At 43.8% G+C, this 27,711-nt stretch overlaps 1 protein-coding gene across 1 annotated transcript; it reads right to left on the bottom strand.

Moving 5' to 3' along the window:
- Nucleotides 1–3,298: 3,298 nt before the first annotated feature.
- On the bottom strand, nt 3,299–7,158 carry itln3 (intelectin 3). Its single transcript, XM_060939041.1, has 7 exons — nt 7,095–7,158; nt 6,800–6,934; nt 6,397–6,644; nt 4,602–4,757; nt 4,248–4,365; nt 3,524–3,627; nt 3,299–3,421 (listed from the first exon to the last, which is right to left on the bottom strand). Exons 1-7 carry the CDS (start codon nt 7,156–7,158, stop codon nt 3,299–3,301), a joined length of 948 nt encoding a protein of 315 aa, XP_060795024.1.
- Nucleotides 7,159–27,711: the final 20,553 nt, after the last annotated feature.

Genomic DNA, 27,711 nt, shown 5'->3' with positions numbered 1-27,711 from the left:
GTAGAATCATGGTTACTACATAAAAACCATGGTAAAACCATAGTAAACCATGGTAGATTTTCGTAAGGGACACTCACGGTCAATTTAGAGCCACCAATTAACCTAACCTTTGGAGGGTGGTATAGTGGTTAGCACTGTCGCCTCACAGCAAGAAGGTCCTGGGTTTGAGAGCCTTTCTGTATGGAGTTTGCATGCTCTCGTCATGTCCGCGTGGGTTTCCTCCGGGTGCTCCGGTTTCCCCTACAGTCCAAAGACATGCAGGTTAGGCTAATTGGTGGCTCTAAATTGACCGTAGGTGTGAATGTGAGCGTGAATGGTTGTCTGTGTCTGTGTGTCAGCCCTGCGATGACCTGGCAACTTGTCCAGGGTGTACCCTGCCTCTCGCCCATAGTCAGCTGAGATAGGCTCCAGCTTGCTTGCAGGACAGGATAAGCGGCTACAGATAATGGATGGATGTCTTTGGATTGTTGGGGAAACCGGAGCACCCCCATGCAGACACGGGGAGAACATGCAAACTTCACACAGAAAGGCTCTCGAACCCAGAACCTTCTTGCTGTGAGGCGACAGTGCTAACCACTACACCAGTGTGCTAGTTCTTATAAGCCTCACACGGCAGTGGTTAGCACTATCGCTTCACAGCAAGAAGGTTCTAGTATAAATCATACTGTTCGACAACTGTGTACTATAAAGTCAAACATTATGTGTGTTGAAATGAATAGAGGCCCTGAAATAAGCACAGAATAATACATTCTTAGGTCTACAGTATTCAGAAGAAGAAGAAGAAGAACAACAACTTTATTCATCGGACATACACTTGTGAGATTCCTCTCTGCATTTAACCCACCTGAAGCAGTGAACACACGCAAGCAATGAGCACACACACAGCTCTGATAACAGTCCTCGGGGAGCAGTTAGGAGGTAGGTGCCTCGCTCAACAGCACCTTAGCCTAAGGCCAGCCTGCATTAACTGTGGGGGAAACCAGAGCACCCGGAGGAAACCCATGCAGACACGGGGAGAACATGCAAACTCCGCACAGAAAGGCCCTCGCTAGCTGCTGGGCTCGAACCTAGAATCTTCTTGCTGTGAGGCGACAGTGCTAACCACTACACCAGCGTGCTAGTTCTTATAAGCCTCACATGGCAGTGGTTAGCACTGTCACTTCACAGCAAGAAGGTTCTGGGTTCAAGCCCAGCAGCTAGCGAGGGCCTTTCTGTGTGGAGTTTGCATGTTCTCCCCATGTCTGCGTGGGTTTCCCCCGGGTGCTCCGGTTTCCCCCACAGTTAATGCAGGCTGGCCTTAGGCTGAGGTGCCATTGAGCGAGGCACCTACCTCCTAACTGCTCCCCGAGCACTATTATCAGAGCTGTGTGTGTGCTCATTGCTTGCATGTGTTCACTGCTTCAGATGGGTTAAATGCAGAGAGGAATTTCACAAGTGTACGGTATGTCCGATGAATAAAGTTGTTGTTGTTCTTCTTCTTCTGAATACTGTAGACCTAAGAATGTATTATTCTGTGCTTATTTCAGGGCCTCTATTCATTTCAACACACATAATGTTTGACTTTATAGTACACAGTTGTCGAACAGTATGATTTATAATGACATTAATCTGTAGATTTAGATCTCTAATGAACAAATCAGAGGCAGCGGTGACAAGGAAAAATGCCCTTAGATAGCATGAGGAGTTAAAAGAGAACTCATTGTCTTATTGCTACGACAAGTACTGTATTTGTATTAGTATTACCACTACTACTATTAGTACCATGCAGTAGTAGTAGTAGTAGTAGTAGTAGTAGACTATAATTTTGTAAAATATAAATTTTATAATTTATAATATAATTACATAATAATAATTATAATATAACTATAATTTTTATAAAATAATAGTAGTACACTATATTATTATAAAATATTATTATAATTGCTACTACTATTAGTACCATGCAGCAGCAGTAGTAGCAATTATAATAATACTAATAAAAATACGAATAAATACAAGTCGAACCAGTTGTGAAATATTTACAACAGGAAGGCAAAGAGTTTAGTAAAGAATTGCAGGACTTGCATGTAACATTATAACCTGCTTATGCAACGGAGTCATGGAGGTGGCCATGGCCTAAAGGTTAGAGAAGCAGCTTTGGGACCAAAAGATTGCTGGTTCAATTCCCTAGACCAGCAGGAATTGCTGAAGTGTCCTTGAGCAAGGCACCTCACCCCCAACTGCTTGTGATGTGATGATGGCATTGGTACATCTTGTGATATAAATGCATATCTTATTGCTGATGTGATGAATTCTAAATGGATAAGAAAATTATAGTGTCTCTCTTATAACAGTGTTCACGCTAATCCTTAACACTCAGTGATCCTTTCCAGCACTCGGACATGGTTCATGTTCAGGTTATGGGAAATGAAGAGCCTTATTTGCATGCCTTCACTCCTCACGCAGCACACATGTCACTGTCCTGTATCTGTTCTCTTTGTTGTGTGTGTGTGTGAGATTACAGGCACGCTCGCACCCTTGTCCTTTTTTGGGTTACTACTGTTTTGCTTTCTCCATCGACTTTTATGTAGAATCAGTCTCCTCCTGTGAATAAACTAAACAATAAAAGTAGATCTTATCTGTCCCTTTTGTGTTTACCAGGAAATTAAACGCAGCTGAAGGTACCTGTGTATTGAAGCACATGCAACTCCTCTTTGCATGTGAATTTCACCAAGCAAAGAGAATTCAGATATTACAGCTGCAAATGCATACTGACAGTTGGTCATTAAATGGTTTGAGTATTGCTTATGTGGTTCATCTCATGACTGATTGAGAGAAATATTACAAGTAGTTAAAAATTGGCCCATTTTGAATGATTGGCAGGATAAATGGATGTAAAGTGCCACCTAGTGGGGAGTTTAAACTGGACTTTGCCCTTATCTTTAATTTTGCACATTTAGCAGAAGCACCATACACATAGCAGCTGGGTGCTTTGCTCAAGGGCACTTCAGCCATTCCTGCTGGTCCAGGGAATCAAACCAGTCACCTTGTGGTCCCAAAGCTGCTTCTCTAACCATTAGGCCATGGCTTCCGACTTAGCATTGTTAAGTGTTTCCTTGCAAAAATGTTTCAGATATTGTTAAACAAAGCAGAGGCAGAAAGCTGAAAGAAATATGGTACAAGGTAACACTAGTTTAAATAAACCTTTATTTAGTTTCTAATCAAGGTGTACATGTTTTGCACAGGCTGAAATGCCAACTACCAGTGTCAGTTTCACCAAATGAATTTGATAAAGTACTATAAAATACGACGGAGGCTCTCAGCGATAGAAGATCAGAACTGCTGACTCTGTGATTTTCCTGAATGGGCTCGCGTCAGGAGAGTCCTGCAGGCCACTGAAGTCCCCGCACTGATCAGGCGGTCCTAATCCACCAATGCAATACTACAAAATGTAGAAAAATAAATTAACCTAACACATCACACATACATCAGTTGTAACAAAACACAGATGTGTGAGTACTGTTTCCCAGAATAAATCATTTACATGTTCTGTATGGCATCCAGTTGGTTTGATCCCAGAGCACAGAGCCATCACTGCCTTCTTCTCATTAAACACTCTGAAGGTGATAAAACCAGGCTCAAAATGATCTACTGTTTAAAAATGGAAAGGAAGATGAGATTATTAACTCATTCTGAAGTGTGATTTCAACTTTAGCAAATCCGTATTTCAAGATACACTGTCAGAAATAGGGGTACAGTTACAGTAGGAGTCCATTTCTGTCCCCCAAGGTACAATTTACACTAATGTAACCCCAGGGCTCATTACTGGACCTCAGGGTAACTATCTGTGCCTTTTTAGGGCCAAAAAGGTACATATATGTTCCCGAGTAGTATTTAAAGGGTACAAATAAGTACCTTAGAGGGTACTGGTCCAGTGACAAGCCGTTGTACCCCTAAAGGTACAATAATGGACTTTATTTTCTGAGAATGTAGAAACTTCATTCAAGTGAATATTTTATCATTTACGGTAAAGCCACTTGTTATTGTGACTTAATACCTAATTATTTAAACTGCCCCAAAACTAATTACAAGTCAACTAAGCGATTATTTATTTAAAGAGCTGAGATTATGAATTGAAATAAGGAGATACTATGCCAAAAAAGCAAGTTAATAATTCAACATAATGAGATGTCGTCATTTCTATGTAGTGAGATTTTTTTTTTCACGGCTGTTGCAGTTTCTGAGTTTTTGAAAACTACAGTACAAACCTTTAATTGGTCTATAAAGTTTCGTTGTTGAATCCTTGTCACCTGTATCATATACCACTGGGACAGAAGGTCCATTATCATGACTACAGTCTCCTGCTCCAAACCTCACTGGATATTTCTGGAAAATTATCATACAAGGCATATAAAAAGGAGAGTTAAAAGATCATTAAAAGTGACAGCTTACCGAAATGAAAGCGAGAATATTACTATTTGTTTTCATCTTGACTTTTTCTTCTATGTCTTACACCAGGCTTGATTCAAGTCGTTCAAATACATGGTGTTGTATAACTGAACATAACGTAACGTAACATAACCAACCACATAAGTGTTACTTCAGTGAGTGTGCTACTTTACCTGAAATAAATGGTAGAGGTTTCCACCATTTTGTCTGAGGAACTTGGTTTCAGTGTGATAGCGCAAGAATGTAACTGCCCAGTTTTCAAGCTGAGCGTTATTATGAACATGCCACACTGACACATCCTCCCCAGTAATGTCATAGTACCCAGGATTCTATAATAGTAAGAGTAAATTCAAGTAAGGTTTTGGCAGCGAGATTGCGCCAGAAACAAAAAAGTCACTGTTTTCCAAAGCTGTTTGCAAGAATGATGAAAATAACTCAGTTGTGAATGAACAGGAAAAATATTTTAAACATAAGCCTATACAGGGTGGCATAGTGGTTAGCACTGTCGCCTCACAGCAAGAAGGTCCTGGGTTCGAGCCCAGTGGCTGGCGAGGGCCTTTCTATATGGAGTTTGCATGTTCTCCCTGTGTCTGTGTGGGTTTGCTCTGGTTTCCCCCAAAGACATGCAGGTTAGGCTAATTGGTGGCTCTAAATTGACCGTAGGTGTGAATGTGAGTGTGAATGGTTGTGTGTCTATGTGTCAGCCCTGTGATGACCTGGCGACTTGTCCAGGGTGTACCCCGCCTCTTGCCTGTAGTCAGCTGGGATATGCTCCAGCTTGCCTGCGACCCTGTAGAACAGGATAAGTGACTACAGATGATGGATGGATAAGTCTATACATTCCTTCTAGGGTTTGTTTCCGACTCACACCCAGTATTCCTGGAATAGGCTTGGGATCCATTGCAACTCTGATCAGGATAAAGCGTTTTATAGAAGATGAATAAAATAATTCATCTCATTATCTCTAGCCGCTTTATCCTTCTACAGGGTCACAGGCAAGCTGGAGCCTATCCCAGCTGACTACGGGCGAAAGGCGGGGTACACCCTGGACAAGTCGCCAGGTCATCACAGGGCTGACACATAGACACAGACAACCATTCACACTCACATTCACACCTACGGTCAATTTAGAGTCACCAGTTAACCTAACCTGCATGTCTTTGGACTGTGGGGGAAACCGGAGCACCCGGAGGAAACCCACGCGGACACGGGGAGAACATGCAAACTCCGCACAGAAAGGCCCTCGCCGGCCACGGGGCTCGAACCCGGACCTTCTTGCTGTGAGGCGACAGCGCTAACCGCTACACCACCGTGCCGCCCGAATAAAATAATTAATATACTAATTAATACAGGCCTAAATGTGTGGCGCTTTTGTTTTCTAACAGAAACAAAGTGTGGTTTCTGTAACATGATGCTCAAGGTATATCAAATATCACAAAAAGGCAAGAATAGCTTATAATAACCTAAGACAATGTACTGAAACACAATTTACTGGAAATTTGTTTACAAAGAACCAACTTATGGGAATGCTACAGTTCAGCTTACAGAAACCTAAACCAATTTCCATAATTTCCAGTTAGCAGGTCAACTGATTCAAATTTAGTATCCACAACTGCACTGTTTTTGTGGATAAATAAATAATTCAGCTCATGAATGCCACACCCCCAGTTGTGCTGCTCCACTCATCCCACCTTCATTTCTGGCAACAAAAACAGCAACTGGATGCAAAATACCACTAACGTAGTTCAATAGTGTAGTTTCTGGCTGGTTTCAAATGCTCAAACAAACACACAACTTGCTTCATGATTAAGAAAGAGATTTATATGGAAACCTAAAACAAATTGATTGTGCCAGGTCTATCATGGTAGCTATTCATTCGATCTAATTTGATCTGAAGTTAGTTCTCTATTCTAATTTTTTCTGCATTATAGTTTTCCATGCATAATTGCAAAAATAACAATAACGTACCTTGTAGTCATCACTGGCAGCCCCCTCTACAGTGCCAAATGTGGCCGTGTTCACCCACGTTCCTTCACCATCAGGCCGTTTGGGATCGTTACCTTGCTCGCTTGACCAGCGGTCGCCTAAAGTGCATTTTCCATTGATATTGTTCTCATGCACACTGGCTACCAGTGTCCAGCCACCTCCAGCTGTGGTCATATCACAGAATGCCTGGTACACTACACCGTTTGCTGTTTTTAGGAAATAGATGCCATCTGAAGAAGAAGAATACAGCATGTAATGTTAGATACAGAATAAAAAAATACTAGAAAGCTAGCCATAAGCCAATAAGTCAGGATATTTCCCTTTATATGAAGAAACAGCTTGATTTGTTGTTGAGCAGCTTGTGTCATGCTGGGAAACCTCTCACCTCTTGTAGCTCCAAAATTCTCCTTGATGTCCCGGCAGCTCCGACTGAGAATTCTCAACCTGGCATGATACTCACCGAGTTCTGGGTTTATATATGTGCCATTTTCAATTATTGGCCGAGGGGTGACCACAAATCCTGCAACACGCAACAGTCCCAGTGTAAATAATATAAAAGAAAGAAGGCAGGGAAGACTGCTAACTGACATGAAAGCACTTCTTCTGACTCCAAAATAAAATCAGTTGACTCTCTAAAGACATGTATATGTATAACTTTTTCAGAAATGATCTCAACTTACCTGAACTGAAAAATTGATGGTGGTGTAGAAGAACACATATCATGAAGATAATTCGATGCAACATTGTGCAGCAGTAATAGTGACTCTGTCAGTCGCTCTTCTATCTGAGGCTTCTCCTGATTTCACAGTCTGTGTGTTTGCTTTTTATCATCCAATTGGAGTTGCCCTTTGTTCAGAAACTTCTTCTGTTAGTCAATATTTAGGCCTAATCAATAAACACAGAGTGAAGTTTTGCTGGGAATACCTGAAATTTTGAAATGTTTAAATAAATGGGGGGAAAAAATAACACACAACAGAGTACTCTGTGTCACGGAATTTTGTGAACTTGTCTAGGTTTGAAATTTCCTAATGTCTAAATACAGGGTAACGTCATCAAAAAGAGCGTTTCACAATAGATAGATAGATAGATAGATAGATAGAGTGGTGCTTGAAAGTTTGTGAACCCTTTAGAATGTTCTATATTTCTGCATAAATATGTCCTAAAACATCATCAGATTTTCACACAAGTCCTAAAAGTAGATAAAGAGAACCCAGTTAAACAAATGAGACAAAAATATTATACTTGGTCATTTATTTATTGAGGAAAATGATCCAATATTACATATCTGTGAGTGGCAAAAGTATGTGAACCTCTAGGATTAGCAGTTAATTTGAAGGTGAAATTAGAGTCAGGTGTTTTCAATCAATGGGATGACAATCAGGTGTGAGTGGGCACCCTGTTTTATTTAAAGAACAGGGATCTATCAAAGTCTGATCTTCACAACACGTTTGTGGAAGTGTATCATGGCACGAACGAAGGAGATTTCTGAGGACCTCAGAAAAAGCGTTGTTGATGCTCATCAGGCTGGAAAAGGTTACAAAACCATCTCTAAAGAGTTTGGACTCCACCAATCCACAGTCAGACAGATTGTGTACAAATGGAGGAAATTCAAGACCATTGTTACCCTCCCCAGCATGGGCGATTGCTCTAAGACAACGAGGGTAGAGGTCTGCGCGGGACAGAATTTTCAGTCCCGCTCCCGCCCGCTCCCCCATTGTGCAGTCCCGCTCCCGCCCGCTCCCGCAAAGAATTATGATTTTCAGTCCCGCGCCTGCCATATTTTGTCCCGCTCCCGCCCGCAAATCCCGCATGATGCAGACGTTCGCGTTATTTCTCACAAAAGTTCTTGTCATTGGCTTGGAGAATTAAACATGCTGAGCTTAGCTGAGCTCTCCACTGACCGATCCTTCATTTATTGTAAGTTTATTGTTTAGACTCTGACATTCTGCTGACACATTCCAAGTTGAGCGCTGCATGCGCTCATGATTGACAGCTCTCGCTTTGATTGACAGCTCTCGCTTTGATTGACAGCTCTCGCTTTGCGCACTCGCACTCCCACTTCCGAGTCTGTGGCGTTATGATTCCAACCGCGATTTCATTCTCCTCTCATATGAAGTGCTGCGCAACTACAACCAGCTCCTCACTGTCTATTTCTAGCTTTAAATTGAACAATCTGTGTGATACACAGTCCTTTTTAATACTAGTTAACAGGGCCGGTTCTGGAGGGGTAGCAACGGTAGCATTTGCACCCGGGACTGGTGTGGAGAGGGGCCCCAAAAAATAAGATAAAATAAAAAATAAAGAGTTCTCTCTGCTCCTGAATAAGTGCATTACTGAGTGTCTCTGAGCAAAGGAGAGCCTGAACGTTGCAACCTCCCTATTGGCTGTTTATTGGTTGTTTGTAAAAATGTATCAATTGTTGCCCTTCCCACGGGAATCATCGCGGGCTCGAGAGACGAGACCTGACAAGTTAGTTCGTTGGTAGCAGAACAAAATGTCTGGACACAAATCGGGTTTTCAGAAAAGGAAAGAAAATAAGCGCAGGGTCGAAAATACAAAAAAGGAGGCAGAAAATGCAAAACGAGTATACTGTATACTTCTTGGCTTAGTAGACGAACAGAAGAAATCGAGGACACAGGGATGGTTACTTTTTAAGGCAGCCCGCCGTGGCTGCGCAGGCTGTCAGTTGTGTCATTGAACGGTTACTTTTTAAGGCAGCCTGCCATGGCTGCAGGCTTATTTATTATAGCCCATTTAGTTAAAATAGTTGATGTAAAATGTTTATAGTTATAGTTATGTGATGGTTGTCCTGATTTAGACTGGTGTGTGTGTGTGGGGTTTTTTTTTGGGGGGGGGGGGTGCGCGATGTTGCAACCGGGTCCAGATTAGGGCAGAACCGGCCCTACTAGTTAATACTTTTTAATTCTTAGGACTAATACTCTTGACTTTTTAACGGTAAATGTACCTCATTTTAAAGCAGCACTTACTTCTGAAGCACTGTGAGCTTCACTAGAGGAGCTCTGCTCTTCTGCCATGATCGGAGACCTCAAACACGGAAGAGCGGAAAGGAATCGGAAACGTACGCGAGATTAGACCACATCCGCAAATTTAGGCATCTTAAAATGTTTTTATTAATGCCAAATAAAATATCCAGCACAAATTATATATGATAGACATAAATTAATAATTTATAAATTTTATTTTAAACACGTTTTTAGTTAGTGGGACTGCAGCTTATCACCTCTCCCGCCTGCGCCCGCATTGTGCACTCGCCCTCCCGCCCGCGCCCGCAATGAGCTTTCAAAATTTGGCCCGCACCGCACTGCTTTGCGTCGGGTCCCGCAGGACTCCCGCGGGAGTGCAGGGCTCTAAACGTGGGAGGCTCAGCCTCCTCTAAAAATGACGAACATCATGTAGGATGAATTGCGCTAGGCTTATGTTATAGCCGACCTTATAACATTGCTATTTCAGATCCAGAATCATAGAAATATATGTGCCTAACCCAACTACAGTGCGAAATCATTCCGTTATAACTTTCCCCAGTTCACCTAATGTGTGTGTGAGTTTTTCCCCCTCGTGACAGCGCGATGCAGCCCAGCCTCAGTGGACTTCAATGGCATTTGGGAGCTATGCGCTTTTCAATATCAAAATGCAAGACGATTATTGGACAAATACTGCGAAAACGCCCGCCCACGGAGTCCCACGGAGTCCCAGCCTCACAGTGGGAGGGACATGGCAAAGCTTTCCGCGAAGAGACTGGTGATTGGTGAAAGCGGCCGGATATTTTCTTTGATTGACAGCTCGTTTCAAATATAGACAGGCAGCGGTGAATCTCAGTTCAGTCCCATGCGGATTCGCAAGTGCTGTGGTGTATTGTAAGAGATCAGCTTACATTTCGATTTCATTCATTACATACGGTTTCTACCAGCTTTTTTAGTTTGTATATATTTTCATTGTAAATAAAGTGTAAATATAGTGTTGTCAAGTTTGCTATCTTAGTTCCAGAAATTTCGTTTATTTGAGTGACTGAACTTGAACTTGAGGGGGCTAGTCAGCTAGCAAGAAAGCTGCGCACGGATGCCAAGCATTGCTGATTTAATTTTGGCGAAGCCATTTGCCAGTCTTCCTTTCGAGGAAAAAATTTTAATTAAAGAGCAGGGTAGACCAACGCCTCAAATTGACTTGGTGAAAAAGGTAGGGAATAATACTCGTTCCTTTCAGCTCTCCTGGTACGAGAAAGTGAATTGGCTAACAGCAAGTGTGTTAGGGTTTTGCTGGGATTTGAACCTGATTCGTTGGTGTGCTAATCCAGCAAACCCCCACTAGGCCACCAGGGGGATGACTCAAATGCAGAGGCGTAAATAGAAAAAGTATCAAAAGGTTTATTTACAATATGTACAAAAAATATTCAAAAAGTAAAAATACAAAAACGCTCAGAAGATATAAGGGAAAAAATAAAAAAAAATCCAAAAGTACAAAACAAAAGCCAAAAAAACAGAAAAGAAAAGGCAAAAATACCAAAGCTCAGAAGATCCAAAAACACAGTAACTACTAGGTCCAAAAGAAAAGCAAAATGCAAAATAAAGAACACGGTACAGAGGAAACTGGAGATAAACATAACAGCACAAAGACTCCGTGACAAGAGGACTGAACTCAGGGGGTATAAATACACAAACTAAATTGAACACAGGTGAAGATAATCAGGATTAAACAGGCAATTAACACAAAACACAGGAACAGTGGCGGCCTCTAGAGGCCAAAATAAACATGACATGAAAAGGAAATAACAGCGGCCTCTAGAGGCCAAAACAGTCCTAGTCCTAACAGGACCCCCCCCCCCCCAGGAGTGTCTCCTGACGTTCCCAGGGCGATCCGGATGGGCCGAATGGAAGTCCCGACACAGTTCTTTATCTAGGACATCCCGAGCAGGAACCCAGCAGCGCTCCTCAGGACCATAGCCCTCCCAGTCCACCAGATATTGCAACCCGCCGCGGACCCGGCGGGAGTCAAGCAGGCGATGCACAGTGAACACAGTCTGACCCTGGAAGATGCGGGGGGGTGGGGGGTTCCTAGGGGCAGGGGCATACGTAGACGTCAGTACGGGCCGCAACAGGGAAACATGGAAAGTGGGGTTGATCCTCAGAGTCCGGGGCAACTGGAGCCGGTAGGAGACAGGGTTCACCCTGCACACCACCTTGAAGGGGCCAATGTAGCGAGGAGCAAGCTTGCGGTTCTCCACCCGCAGCGGAAGGTCCTTAGTGGACAGCCAAACCCGCTGCCCAGGGCGGAAAGCATGTGCAGGTCTTCTATGGCGGTTGGCCTGAGTCTGGTTGGTTCTGGAGATCTGTATGAGGGTCTTCCTGACCTTGCTCCAGGTCTTGCGACACCGTCTCACATATTGGTTGACCGAGGGCACCCCCGCGTCCTCCTCCTGGTCCGGGAACAGAGGTGGCTGGAACCCGAATTGGCACTGGAATGGCGACAGCTTGGTGGCCGATGACTGCAGGGTGTTGTGGGCGTACTCTGCCCATGGCAGCCAGGTGCTCCACGATGTCGGGTTATCCATAGCCAGGCCTCGCAGGGTGGTTTCCAGGTCCTGGTTGAGCCTCTCCGTCTGACCATTGGACTGTGGGTGAAACCCAGAGGAGAGGCTGGCAGTGGCTCCGATGACCTTGCAGAACCCGTGCCACACTCGGGAGGAGAACTGGGGCCCTCGGTCTGAGACGATGTCCTGTGGAAGACCAAAGACTCGGAAGACATGATTAAACATAAGTTTCGCTGTTTCAAGAGCAGAGGGGAGTTTGCACAGTGGTATGAAGCAGCAGGCCTTGGAGAATCTGTCAACTATGACCAAAATGACCGTGTTACCTTGTGACTCAGGGAGACCCGTGATGAAGTCGACTGCCACGTGGGACCAGGGACGCCGGGGAATGGTCAGAGGATGCAGGAGACCCTGGGGACGCTGTCGTGGGTTCTTGGTTCTGGTGCAAACCTCACAGGACAGGACAAATGACCTTACTTCCTTCTCCATGTTAGGCCACCAGAAGCGTCTTTTCAGGAAGTCCAGGGTCCTCCGAGCTCCCGGGTGGGCGGTGAGAGAGGAAGAGTGACCCCACTGGAGAACCTTGGCCCGGGCTTGATGTGGGACGTACAAGAGGCCCGGTGGCCCCGTCCCAGGACCGGGGTCCTGGCGTTGGGCTCGTCGGACAGCCTCCTCAATACCCCAGCGAACAGGGGCCACAATCCGGGACACAGGGATAATAGGCCCGACTTCATTCTCCCTGTTAGTGGCAGAGAACAGCCTGGACAGTGCGTCAGGTTTGGTGTTCTTGGAGCCGGGGCGGTACGAGAGGGTGAAGTCAAACCAACTGAAAAACAGGGCCCACCTAGCCTGTCGAGGGTTCAGTCTCTTGGCTTGCTGGAGGTACTCCAGGTTCTTGTGGTCAGTCCAAACCAGGAATGGATGTTGCGCTCCCTCCAGCCAGTGCCTCCACTCCTCAAGGGCCAGTTTGACCGCTAGCAGTTCTCGATCCCCCACATCGTACCGGGACGCCGCAGGACTCAGGCGGTGGGAGAAGTAAGCGCAGGGGTGCAGCTTTCCTTCCGAACGTTGAGAGAGCACCGCGCCAACACCACTGTCCGAGGCGTCCACCTCCACAATGAATGGTTGGGAGGTGTCCGGGAGGACCAGAATGGGTGCCATGCAGAAGCGGTCCTTGAGGTCTTTGAACGCCTTTTCCGCCTGAGGAGACCAGACATAAGATCCACCTGTCCCTTTGGTGAGGTCCAACATGGGTGCTGCTACAGAACTGAAGTTCCTGATGAACTTGCGGTAGAAGTTAGCGAATCCTAAGAACCGCTGAACCTCCTTAACAGACTTGGGAGTAGGCCAGTCCCAGACGGCCAGGGTCTTGGCAGGGTCCATTTGGAGTTGGCCTGTCCGTACAATAAATCCCAGAAAGGAGACCTCGGGAACATGAAATTCGCATTTCTGGGCCTTGGTGAACAGATTGTTCTGTAGCAGCCTCTGGAGAACCTGGCGGACATGGTGGCGGTGCTCCTGCACGGTCTTGGAAAAGATAAGGATGTCGTCGAGGTAGACAAAAACGTACAGGTTAATCATGTCCCTTAAGATGTCGTTGATTAAGGCCTGAAAAACAGCTGGTGCGTTGGTGAGTCCGAAGGGCATCACCTGGTATTCGTAGTGCCCAGATGGGGTGTTAAAGGCAGTCTTCCACTCGTCTCCCTGTCAGATACGGATGAGGTGGTATGCATTCCGTAGGTCCAACTTGGTGAAGACGGTGGTGCCTTGGAGCAGGTCGAAAGCAGTGGGCATCAGCGGAAGGGGATATCGGTTGCGCACAGTGATCTTGTTCAGGCCCCTGTAGTCAATACATGGTCGGAGCCCCCCATCCTTCTTGCCGACAAAGAAGAAGCCGGCACCAGCAGGTGAGGTGGAGGGTCGAATGAACCCAGAGACCAGGGCGTCTTTGAGGTATTCCTCCATGGCCTTACGTTCTGGCTGAGAGAGGGAAAACAGTCTGCCATGAGGAGGGGTAGTCCCAGGGAGCAAGTCGATGGCACAGTCGTAGGCCCGGTGCGGAGGAAGAATGGAGGCCCTGCTCTTGCTGAATACCTCCTTGAGATCCCAGTACTCTGTGGGAACTTGAGATAACTCGGTGAGATCAGGGGGCTCGGCAGGAAACACAGGAGAGCTAGAGAGCAGACAAGAGGCATGGCATGCAGGGCCCCATTCCACAATCTGGCTTGTTACCCAGTCTATGCGAGGGTTGTGGCGAGTAAGCCAAGGAAGGCCTAGAATAACTGGGAACTCAGGTGAAGGAATCAGGTGCAGGGATATTTCTTCCTTGTGACCTTGAGACTGGAGGAAGACTGGAGAAGTAACTTGGGTGACTCTTCCATCACCTAACGCTTGGCCATCGAGGGCAGACATAGACAGTGGGACTTCAAGAGGTGCAGTCGGAATATTGATGCTTTGGGCGAAGTGAATATCCATAAAGTTCCCAGCCGCCCCTGAGTCTAACAAAGCTTGACAAGAGTGGACAGACTCACCCCAGGAGATGGAGACCGGGATGTAGATTCCTTGGCCAGGGAGTCCGGGAGAGAGGGTAGGCCCCATCACAACCCTCCCTCGGCTGGACGGGGCGGTCCTTTTCCCAAGAGTTCGGGACATGATGCTCGGAAGTGACCAGGCTTGCCACAGTAGATGCAGCACTTGTCCCTCCTTCTGCGCTCCCTCTCAGATGCGGAGAGGCGAGTACGACCCACTTGCATGGGTTCTGGACAGTCACTGAAGGAGGTAGACAGTCTCCAGGTAGAGGTAGGGAGACTCAAGGGTTGGTGGCGTTCTCTCATCCTGTTGTCCAGACGAATAGCATGTGAGATGAGGGTTTCGAGGTCACTTGGGCATCCAATAGAGGCCAGACCGTCCTTGATGGGGTCAGACAGACCATGGTGGAAGGCTGACACCAGGGCAGTCTCGTTCCATCCACTTACTGCTGCGAGCATCCGGAACGAGATGGCGTAATCTGCGACGCTTCCTCCTTGCCGGATGGACATGAGCTTTCGGGCTGCGTCGGTACTGATGTCCGCCTGATCGAAGACCCGAAGCATCTCTTCAGAAAACAGCTGGAAATCAAGGCACTCAGGTCCCTGTCTTTGCCAGATAGCAGTAGCCCAGGCTCGTGCCTTACCAGCTAATAAGGTGATCACAAAGGCAATCTTGCGGCGATCCATAGTGTAGGTGGTAGGCTGAAGCTCAAAGGTGAGTTGACACTGGGTAAGGAACTCTCAGCACTCACTGTGCTTGCCATCGTACCTCTGTGGTGCAGGAAGGCTGGGTTTGCGAGGTGAAGAAGGCAACATGGCAGGAGGCACAGGAGCTGGATCAGGAGATGCAGGCAGAGATGTCAGCTGTGCCAGGGTTTTCCCAATTTGCTAAAGTTCCTCGTGGCGAGCAAGGGCCTCACGTTGGCTGGCCCATGAGCCTGTCCATGAGCGTCCATGGTCGCTCCGAAGCGTGTCAAAGCTGCCATAATTCCCTGAAGGTTGGCCGGGTAGACAGTTGAAGCAGCCTCTGCTGAGTCGGTCATGACGGAGTCTTTCTGTTAGGGTTTTGCTGGGATTCGAACCTGGTTCATTGGTGTGATAATCCAGCAAACCCCCACTAGGCCACCAGGGGGGTGACTCAAATGCAGAGGCATGAGGCGGAAGTAGAAAAAGTATCAAAAGGTTTATTTACAATATGTACAAAAAATATCCAAAAAGTAAAAATACAAAAACGCTCAGAAGATATAAGGGAAAAAATAAAAAAATCCAAAAGTACAAGACAAAAGCCAAAAAAAAAACAGAAAAGAAAAGGCAAAAATACCAAAGCTCAGAAGATCCAAAAACACAGTAACTACTAGGTCCAAAAGAAAAGCAAAATAAAGAACACGGTACAGAGGAAACTGGAGATAAACATAACAGCACAAAGACTCCGTGACAAGAGGACTGAACTCAGGGGGTATAAATACACAAACTAAATTGAACACAGGTGAAGATAATCAGGATTAAACAGGCAATTAACACAAACACAAAACACAGGAACAGTGGCGGCCTCTAGAGGCCAAAATAAACATGACACGAAAAGGAAATAACAGCGGCCTCTAGAGGCCAAAACAGTCCTAGTCCTAACAAAGTGACCCACATCAACAACAGTAAATAGGCTACTTTAGTAATATGTCATGGATGGACCAAAAATATAGAATCCATTTAAAATGTTTATGCTGAGTATATTATATTGGAATATATATTTCTCTGGATATGAATTAAACACAGCTACAATTTGGAAAACATTTTATACAAAAACACAGCCGAGAACATTTCACACTACAGACCTAGATTAAAAGTGAAGGGTTATCAAAATTGTCAATAAAACATTTCTCAGTCAAAATAAGTAAAATATAGGGAAAGTGTGTTTGAATGAAATGTGTGGCACCCAGCTCTATGTTTGGCTCCCCAAGGTCAGTGCTTGTGCCTATTCCAGAACACTCTGCTGTTACTGCTGAGGTTCCTGACAAAGAGCTGCTTTCAATAATGATCAATTTTTAAACAACATGCCACAATTTTAAAATATAAAGTGTTAAAATATACCCCCCCCCCCCAACACCACCATCATGTATATTGGACAGTAGGCTAATGGGCCAAAAGAACTTGTTATTTCACAGTTTGTGACCCTGCCAACAATCAGCCAGATCAGAGGCAAGAGTATGGGCAAAATTGATGTGTTTTTTCTTTTTTCTCTTAAAATCTGGAAATATTGTAACCGACCAGCCTCCCCATTTGAAAGACTACCAGCCACCACTGCTCCCCAGGTGTGGTCGACCAACAAAGATCACTCCAAGAGCAAGGCATGTAATAGTCAGCGAGGTCACAAGGGACCCCAAGGTAACTTCTAAGCAACTGAAGGTCTCTCACATTGGCTAATGTTAATGTTCATGAGTCCACCATCAGGAGAACACTGAACAACAATGGTGTGCATGGCAGGGTTGCAAGGAGAAAGCCACTGCTCTCCAAAAAGAACACTGCTGCTCGTCTGCAGTTTGCTAAAGATCACGTGGACAAGCCAGAAGGCTATTGGAAAAATGTTTTGTGGACGGATGAGACCAAAATAGAACTTTTTGGTTTAAATGAGAAGCGTTATGTTTAGAGAAAGGAAAACACTGCATTCCAGCATAAGAACCTTATCCCATCTGTGAAACATGGTGGTGGTAGTATCATGGTTTGGGCCTGTTTTGCTGCATCTGGGCCAGGATGGCTTGCCATCATTGATGGAACAATGAATTTTGAATTATACCAGCGAATTCTAAAGGAAAATGTCAGGACATCTGTCCATGAACTGAATCTCAAGAGAAGGTGGGTCATGCAGCAAGACAGTGACCCTAAGCACACAAGTCATTCTACCAAAGAATGGTTAAAGAAGAATAAAGTTAATGTTTTGGAATGGCCAAGTCAAAGTCCTGACCTTAATCCAATCGGAATGTTGCGGAAGGACCTGAAGCGAGCAGTTCATGTGAGGAAATCCACCAACATCCCAGAGTTGAAGCTGTTCTGTACAGAGGAATGGGCTAAAATTCCTCCAAGCCGGTGTGCAGGACTGATCAACAGTTATCGGATACGTTTAGTTGCAGTTATTGCTGCACAAGGGGGTCACACCAGATACTGAATGCAAAGGTTCACATACTTTTGCCATTCACAGATATGTAATATTGGATCATTTTCCTCAATAAATAAATGACCAAGTATAATATTTTTGTCTCATTTATTTAACTGGGTTCTCTTTATCTACTTTTAGGACTTGTGTGAAAATCTGATGATGTTTTAGGTCATATTTATGCAGAAATATAGAAAATTCTAAAGGGTTCACAAACTTTCAAGCACCACTGTACATATATATATACACACTATATTCGCTCACCTGCCTTGACTCACATATGAGCTTAAGTGACATCCCATTCCTAATCCATAGGGTTCAATATAACGTCGGTCCACCCTTTGCAGCTAGAACAGCTTCAACTCTTCTGTGAAGGCTGTCCACAAGGTTTAGGAGTGTGTTTATGAGAATTTTTGACCATTCTTCCAGAAGCGCATTTGTGAGGTCACACACTGATGTTGGACGAGAAGGCCTGGCTCTCAGTCTCTGCTCTAATTCAGCCCAAAGGTGTTCTATCAGGTTGAGGTCAGGACTCTGTGCAGGCCAGTCAAGTTCATCCACACCAGACTCTGTCATCCATGTCTTTATGGACCTTGCTTTGTGCACTGGTGCACAGTCATGTTGGAAGAGGAAGGGGCCAGCTCCAAACTGTAAAAACAGTCTGCATGCCTAGGTGCTTGATTTTATACACCTGTGGCCATGGAAGTGATTGGAACACCTGATTCCGATAATTTGGATGGGTGAGCAAATACTTTTGGCAATATCGTGTGTATATATATATATATATATATATATATATATATATCATCTCATCTCATTATCTGTAGCCGCTTTATCCTGTTCTACAGGGTCGCAGACAAGCTGGAGCCTATCCCAGCTGACTACGGGCGAAAGGCGGGGTACACCCTGGACAAGTCGCCAGGTCATCACAGGGCTGACACATAGACACAGACAACCATTCACACTCACATTCACACCTACAGTCAATTTAGAGTCACCAGTTAACCTAACCTGCATGTCTTTGGACTGTGGGGGAAACCGGAGCACCCGGAGGAAACCCACGCGGACACGGGGAGAACATGCAAACTCCGCACAGAACCCGGACCTTCTTGCTGTGAGGCGACAGCGCTAACCACTACACCACCGTGCCGCCCGTATATATATATATATATATATATATATATATATATATATATATATATATATATATATATATATATACACACACATTCACACCTCAGGGAAATGTAGATTCCACATAATGGCATGGTTTTTTGAGGCAGCAATGCTATCTGCTACACCACCATGCCACCCTCTATTTAAAAATTGAGCAAATGTATCTACAATTTATTTATTTACAGTAAAACATTTATGCAAGTGCTACATGCTGAGTCTAGTATAGGAGTATTTAAACACTGCTTTGCAGGCTTCACATGACCGAGTAAAGTGCATGAAACTGCATTTGGGTCATTACATAAATTGAGGACAAACACAAGACTGGGCTAAATTGTGTCATTTTTTTTACAGTAATTTCTGAAGATTTAACACTGGCTCATATCACGTCAAACTGTTAACATTTAATAAGAACAATACTCCATCAAGCAATAATTAAACTGACAGCAGAAATAAGAGCAGACAATTCAAACTTCCTCACCTCTAAGAAATGATATCTTCTTCCACCAAATAATACTCTCGGAAATGTTATATATTTTGCAACTGATTTCTTTTTAAAAGGATAAAAGAAGAAGAAGAAGAGGAAACAATGATAAATCGCTTGCTTAAAGGAATGTAGTTGCAAATACTGCATGTGTAAATGCTTTGGACGTTGTCCCTATAATTCTTTTAAAAGTTAGATTTTGGCCCCATACACTTTTGAAATTCTTTTTTGCAAGAACTTATGCAAAAACCTGTCCAAAAATTTGCTAAAAATGTCACATACGGTACACCATGTGGAAACAGAGTTGAATAAGTCGATTTGATGAGACTTGTTCATCGAGTCATTTAAATTTGAGATAATGATTGAAGTGTTCGTGTGTCCTAGAAGATAATGATGCTCTGATCTGTAACAGTATTATATACACTCAAGTATAAATAGCTAAAAGTTGTCTAGGATATACTGTATATAAGACTCAGTGTGTTTCATCATGAACCCATCCATTACTTTATTACTACTTCTTGAATAAATATCAAAGTATTCATTAGTAGTTTATAGTAGTGATTTAGATGTTAATACAATACTCATTAATTCCTGCTTAGTTCCTAAATACAGTGCCCTTGGTTAATTTGAAAGCATTCCTGGTCCACCTTGACCTGGCTGCTCAATAAACATTCTTTCAGGTTCATATCAAGTTGCCTGTTCTATGTCCTTAGACGACAGTCTGAAACCAAGATGCCCCATTAACAACTGGCAAAGAAGAGTTTCTGACTTTGTAAAAGACTTTAGGCTCACTGGACAAATGCAAATCAAGTCTTTTCCTGCCATTAATTGTTGAATATCATCTGTCAGATTTACGCTTCTATAAAAGCACAATGGACAAAGAGTTGCTTGAACTTGAGATGCCTGAAATCCATGATGGTCTTTCCAGATATGGGTCCAGTCGATGGATAAAAGATTGAAAGGCCTCGCCACTAGAGTGATCATTATCACTGGTCTCTTCTCTCATTCTTTTGCTAAGGATACGTGTTCTCCCTCCATTCTGCAGCTGTGCCATCCAAAAAGGGTTCTTTAGTTGATGTCCATATTGCAGCCTGAGCCTCCACACTGTGACTTTATTGTGTAGACCCATTTGCTCACTCTCCCTGCTTTGTTTATCAGGAACTTAGTGATTGATGTGCTGTGTTCCTATGATAACATCTGCTTAGCCAGAGAGAGGAGGGGAAAAGATGAAGTCAAACACACTAATCAGAGAGTATAGAGAGTGTTGAGCGAGGTCATTCATTGGGCACAACGTGTTTCTAAGCAATTTTGTACGTGACCAAGTAGGTGTGTGGAGCAACGTGTGTTTTGTAGGGTGTAATCGGTTTAATCTAAAATGTTCAACATTCAAAATTATATTTAAAAGCATTTGTTATTGCTACAAAATCTGTTCAAAATGAACTGTAACTACTACGGTTTAGTTAGGAACATATTAGGAACATGAAGCAGCCTTGGGCCCAAAGGGTCGCTGGGTCAATTCCCTGGACTGGCAGGAAAATCCATGGTTGAATTGCCCTTGAGCAAGGCACCTAATCCCCAACTGCTCCCCATGCCCTGGGTGTGTGTGTACTCATTGTATGTCGCTCTGGATAAGAGCGTCAGGTAAATCCCTGTAATGTAATGTAACATATTGCAAACCAGCCAATTATCCCCCGCCCAAACGAACTTTGGTGGGGGATACAGAAATGGGTTCTGTCCGTCCATCCATCTGGCTGTCCGTCTGGTCACGTTTTCGCTTCTGGGCTATATCTTTAAAACTACTGAAGATATCTTCATGAAACTTTGTATACATATCAAGCAATATGTGAACTGGTGCCTTTTTCTATTTTGGATTTTTGAAAAAAAAAATTCAAATTTTTACTTACAAAATAGATTTTGACTTAATTTCTAACAGCAATGTTCGTTTCCGGAGCATATATCCAAAACTATTCATGATACGGATTTGAAACTTGGTATACATGTTAACAAGGTGATGTAGATGTGCCTTTTCATGCTAAGAAATTTGAGAATTTTTAATTTTTTATGTTTCCATGAAAACAATTTCAGACTTAATCTCTCAGGTTAGTCTTAGGGGTAGGTTTTGTTTCCGGAGCAGAACTTGAAAACTATGAGTGATATGGTCTTGAAAGTTGGTATATGTGTTGATTAAGTAATGTATATGTGTCTTTTGTTACGAAGAAATGTGAGAAATTTTCATTTTTTGCTCACCTGGACCAAAGGTCCCGTGGGATTATGCCATGGGCTGCTGAGGTCAGTGTAAAGAGGTCGGGTTGGTTTCCTGCGGCAGAACTTGAAAAATGTGACAAATAATATCTTGAAACTTGGTATATAGTTGGTATATAGGGCGGGGGATATAGATGACTCTGTCTTCTTGTTTATTTATCATAAAACAGGAAATCGTACATCAATTGGTTCCAGTCTATCTCGGCTCTATTCTTTTCTATTGGTATCAGGCTGTGCTCAAATTTAAAAAGGGGCACATGGATCAAGATGTTCAAACATCAACTACAGCATAACCTGCTGAACTATCCATCCATTATCCGTAACCACTTATCCTGTGCAGGGTCATAAGCAAGCTGCAGCCTATCCCAGCTGACTATGGGAGAGAGGCGGGGTACACCCTGGACAAGTCGTCAGATCATTGCAGGGCTGACACATAGAAAAACACAACCATTCACACCTACAGTCAATTTAGAGCCAACAATTAACCTAACCTGCATGTCTTTGGACTGTGGGGGAAACCGGAGCACCTGGAGGAAACCCACGCGGACACGGGGAGAACATGCAAACTCCACACAGAAAGGCCCTCGCCGGCCACGGGGCTCGAACCCAGGACCTTCTTGCTGTGAGGCGACAGTGCTAACCACTACACCAGCATGCAGCCCCTGCTGAACTATAGCATCCAATATTCAAATGTAAAGGGAATCATATGACAAACCAAATCATACTTTATGATCATATCTTAGAACAGTTTGGTATTTATGAAAATGTATTACTGTAATTATTACTGCATGATTTCCTGAAGAGGGCGGCACGGTGGTGTAGTGGATAGCACTGTCGCCTCACAACAAGGAGGTCCGGGTTCGAGCCCCGTGGCCGGCGAGGGCCTTTCTGTGCGGAGTTTGCATGTTCTCCCCGTGTCTGCGTGGGTTTCCTCCGGGTGCTCCGGTTTCCCCCACAGTCCAAAGACATGCAGGTTAGGTTAACTGGTGACTCTAAATTGACCGTAGGTGTGAATGTGAGTGTGAATGGTTGTCTGTGTCTATGTGTCAGCCCTGTGATGACCTGGCGACTTGTCCAGGGTGTACCCCGCCTTTCGCCCGTAGTCAGCTGGGATAGGCTCCAGCTTGCCTGCGACCCTGTAGAACAGGATAAAGCGGCTACAGATAATGAGATGAGATGAGATTTTCTGAAGACGTGTAATACCATAGGCCTAAACGTGACAACAAACAAACAGCTGAGAGATGACCTGACTGCTTTGAAACACAAATTAAACTTGCTATTTCTCAACATCGCAGAAAAGCCATCTCTGTATGAAGTATGAAAATAGCTCACTTGTTGTGTCACATCAGATATTATAATGGTTCAGATTTTAATTTAAACTGGCTGTTATGGAGAACACGAAATTACCTAGTTTCTTGTTTGTGAGTCCCCCCACAATCCAAAGACATGCAGTTAGGTTGACGTGGGGCGGCCTTGGGCTGAGGTGCCCTTGAGCAAGGTACCGAACCCCTGACTGCTCTCCGGGCGCTGTGTGTGGCTGCCCACTGCTCTGGGTGTGTGTGTGTGTGTTCACTGCTTCAGATGGGTTAAATGCAGAGGATGAATTTCACTGTGCTTAAAGTGTGCATGTGACAAATAAAGGTTTCTTCTTCTTCTCTGTCGCTGACTGCTGTTTCTTCAAATTTATGGTTATGCACGAGCTGGTGGTTATGTGCTTAATTTCTATTGGCTAATGGACTCTTCATTCAAAGAGGGATGGAGAGCACAAACAGATAACATAACAAACCCATGGCTACAGGCAACTTCAGCCTTCAGCTTATGAGTGGCAGCCTGATGGGCATTTTTAAAGTGACACAGGTCGATGTGCTGGTTCAGGAATCGTTTAATCCACTCCCCTTTCTGAATTGTTTGAGCTTATACCCATCCCCATAGCTGGTATGCATCTTTTTTCAATATATTTTATTTCTTAATGTGGGGTGTCCTAACCATGTGTGAGTCTGTTTACAAACCACTCGGCAGCCAAGAAAGCAAGAAACCTTTATTTGCCATAATGCACACTTCAAGCACAGTGAGAGTCATCCTCTGCATTTAACCCATCTGAAGCAGTGAGCACATGTGCACACACACCCAGAGCAGTGGGCAGCCATACTACAGCACCCAGGGAGCAGTCAGGGGTTAGGTACCTTGCTCAAGGGCACCTCAGCCCAAGGCCACCCCATGTTAACCTAACTGCATGTCTTTGGACTGTGGGGAAAACCGGAGCACCCAGAGGAAACCCACACAGACACGGGGAGAACATGTAAACTCCACACAGAAAAGCCCCTGCCAGCGGCTGGGCTCGAACCCAGAACCTTCTTGCTGTGAGGCGGCAGTACTAACCCAGCAAACACAAAACGTTTATAAAACGTTTCATTTGGGTTGCATTAAGGTTAGGTTTTATTAAACGTTTATGAAACGTTTATAAAACGTTATACATATTCGGAGACTTCTGGCTAAAACAGATAATATTAAAATTTCTACAATTAATTGTGTGATTATAAACACTACATGATGACGTTTTTAAAAAGTATCAAAAAACATGGGAATAATTTTATGGAAAATAAGTGGTTGTATAAACATTTAATAAACGTTGAAAAAAAAACCTTCGATCTAGCTAAATATTTTTTAGATGTAGATCTAGATAGATAGATAAATCATTAAATGTGTGGCTCTAGTCTCGTAATTATCAAGTATGGTTTGAATAATTTGGATAGACGACCATTGGTCGTTTTATATTTGCTAAAATACACGCCCTTTTGGCCCTGGCATTTTGTTCGCTGGTTCCCTGCGCCTGCGCGACCTACGTCTTTGCGCAGGCGCAGGGACCAGAAGTAGCGCCATTTTGAGCGTGTTGCTGTTGGGACAAGATCGAGAAGGCCGGGTCCACTTAGAAGTTATCTTAGAAAATCTCCTTCATCGAAGGCTCGCAGTCTACTTTTCAAGAGTATCTTTATCATTTTTGCTGTTCATGAGGGCTTTATATGTAAATGTGAATATTGTCTATGTAAAAAAACTCTGCTCTCAAATTGGTTTTGTTGAACTTGCAAAGAGGAATGAAATAAACTTAAGTGCAATAACAAAAATGTGTTGTTATATTATAAGTTTAACAGGTATTAACATGTTTCTAATAACGTTTCTAAAACATTAAAGAAACGTTTTACTATTGTTTTTAAATGGTTTTAAGAAACGTTTATACAATGTTTTAAAAAACGTTTCTGAAACGTTTCCAGAATGTTGTATGATGGTTTCCAGAATGTTTTTCAAACGTTTATATAACGTTTTTTCAAACGTTTATAAAATGAAAAAATTGTCCACAAATTTTCGTTTTATAAACGTTATTTTGTAACGTTTCTGAAATGTTAGCCAAATGTTTATACAACATTATATAAACGCTTTTGTGTTTGCTGGGTAACCACTACACCACTGTGCCGCCAATTCAGAAAAGTCACGTGAGATCATGCGTGGGTCAGAGGTAGTGACCGCGGAGCCACAACAAACATGGCGGATCGCCCAGCTCGAACAACAACTCCTAAATCGAGACAAAAAAATTATGATTTTAAGGAAGTATCTGACATTGTCAGAGGCAAAATGCACCAGAAAAGTGAGGGAAAAAACATGGCAGACAAGCCGAATAAATATTGCTGGCCAGCTTTCCTAATGGAAGGCCGAAAAGGCAAAAACAAATATGGCATCAGATACCAACTTCGCCAAGATGCTGCTGGACAGGTGAGGGATAGACAATGACAGCTTGCAAAATAATACTAATTGGTATCTTTACTTATTACACCAACTTTTATACAGGTTAGAATTGAAATGTTCCAAATCTAAATGCACCCCTGAGCTTGAAGGCTCTCGAGCACTCGCTTCTGTTTCTGAGGCTGCTGGTTCCGCCATGTTTGTTGCAACCTCACTCATTTTAATATTATAATGAGAATAAAGTTCAGCCGTTTCTGTACCCAAGTGTAAACATTAGCGTGCAGTATTTTTTCAGCTTATTCTCCTTCACAGGCATGAGGCAGCGGGCAATAGTGTACGATTCAAGTACCTAGGGGTTATTTTAGCTCCACAGGGTACTATTCATCTTTTTAATACATTGACCCGTGTCACTTTAACTTATAGTTTAAATATTATGAATTGTTTTAATTCTCATTGATAAGGGCCATGGGCAGGCAAAAAACAAACAAACAAACAACAACAACAGCAAATGCCTTGCCAAAAAGGGCACTATGGCCATCAAGGGTAAAAGGTGCAGGTGCTTGAGCACCTAAAGCCTACCCATCCTACCCTCTGCACCCCACCCCCTGCATCCTACTCCCTGCACCACCATATTCTTGTTGGCATTTGCGGTAATGTTCATGTAGCATTCACTCCAGTGCCAAATATACAACCCCGATTCCAAAAAAGTTGGGACAAAGTACAAATTGTAAATAAAAATGGAACACAATGATGTGGAAGTTTCAAAATTCCATATTTTATTCAGAATAGAACATAGATGACATATCAAATGTTTACACTGAGAAAATGTATCATTTAAAGAGAAAAATTAGGTGATTTTAAATTTCATGACAACAACACATCTCAAAAAAGTTGGGACAAGGCCATGTTTACCACTGTGAGACATCCCCTTTTCTCTTTACAACAGTCTGTAAACGTCTGGGGACTGAGGAGACAAGTTGCTCAAGTTTAGGGATAGGAATGTTAACCCATTCTTGTCTAATGTAGGATTCTAGTTGCTCAACTGTCTTAGGTCTTTTTTGTCGTATCTTCTGTTTTATGATGCGCCAAATGTTCTCTATGGGTGAAAGATCTAGACTTCAGGCTGGCCAGTTCAGTACTCAGACCCTTCTTCTATGCAGCCATGATGCTGTAATTGATGCAGTATGTGGTTTGGCATTGTCATGTTGGAAAATGCAAGGTCTTCCCTGAAAGAGACGTCATCTGGATGGGAGCATATGTTGCTTTAGAACCTGGATATACCTTTCAGCACTGATGGTGTCTTTCCAGATGTGTAAGCTGCCCATGCCACATGCACTAATGCAACCCCATACCATCAGAGATGCAGGCTTCTGAACTGAGCGCTGATAACAACTTGGGTCGTCCTTCTCCTCTTTAGTCCGAATGACACAGCGTCCCTGATTTCCATAAAAAACTTCAAATTTTGATTCGTCTGACCACAGAACAGTTTTCCACTTTGCCACAGTCCATTTTAAATGAGCCTTGGCCCAGAGAAGACGTCTGCGCTTCTGGATCATGTTTAGATATGGCTTCTTCTTTGAACTATAGAGTTTTAGCTGGCAACGGCGGAGGGCATGGTGAATTGTGTTCACAGATATTGTTCTCTGGAAATATTCCTGAGCCCATTTTGTGATTTCCAATACAGAAGCATGCCTGTATGTGATGCAGTGCCGTTTAAGGGCCCGAAGATCACGGGTACCCAGTATGGTTTTCCGGCTTTGACCCTTACGCACAGAGATTCTTCCAGATTCTCTGAATCTTTTGATGATATTATGCACTGTAGATGATGATATGTTCAAACTCTTTGCAATTTTACACTGTCTAACTCCTTTCTGATATTGCTCCACTATTTGTCGGCGCAGAATTAGGGGGATTGGTGATCCTCTTCCCATCTTTACTTCTGAGAGCCGCTGCCACTCCAAGATGCTCTTTTTATACCCAGTCATGTTAATGACTGTGGCAGCAAGGGCGTGGTCAAGCGTCGGTCTGTGACCGAAGGGCGGAGTCAGGGAAGGTAAGTGGCAGAATCACTACACCTGATGTCAATTAACCTGTTTGTGTGTCTTCCCCAGTGACCGCACCCTATATAAGGAGGGAGAGAGAGAAGGAAGGGAGCTCTCTCCTGAACCAGACGACTAATGTGTGTGTGCGCGTGTGTCTGGGTGACTGGGAATTTGTGTGTGTGACTGAAAAGTAACACAATAAAAGAGTTTTTGGCAACTCAGTTCTGGTCTGCCAAACTTCTGTGCTCCACTCCACTCCCCCCGCTCAAAGTCTTACAATGACCTATTGCCAATTGACCTAATGAGTTGCAATCTGGTCCTCCAGCTGTTCCATTTTTGTACCTTCAACTTTTCCAGCCTCTTATTGCCCCTGTCCCAACTTTTTT

This window comes from Neoarius graeffei, chromosome 14, assembly GCF_027579695.1.
Source record: "Neoarius graeffei isolate fNeoGra1 chromosome 14, fNeoGra1.pri, whole genome shotgun sequence".
Classification (NCBI taxonomy): Eukaryota; Metazoa; Chordata; class Actinopteri; order Siluriformes; family Ariidae; genus Neoarius; species Neoarius graeffei.
This window is presented reverse-complemented; position numbering and strand designations above follow the sequence as displayed.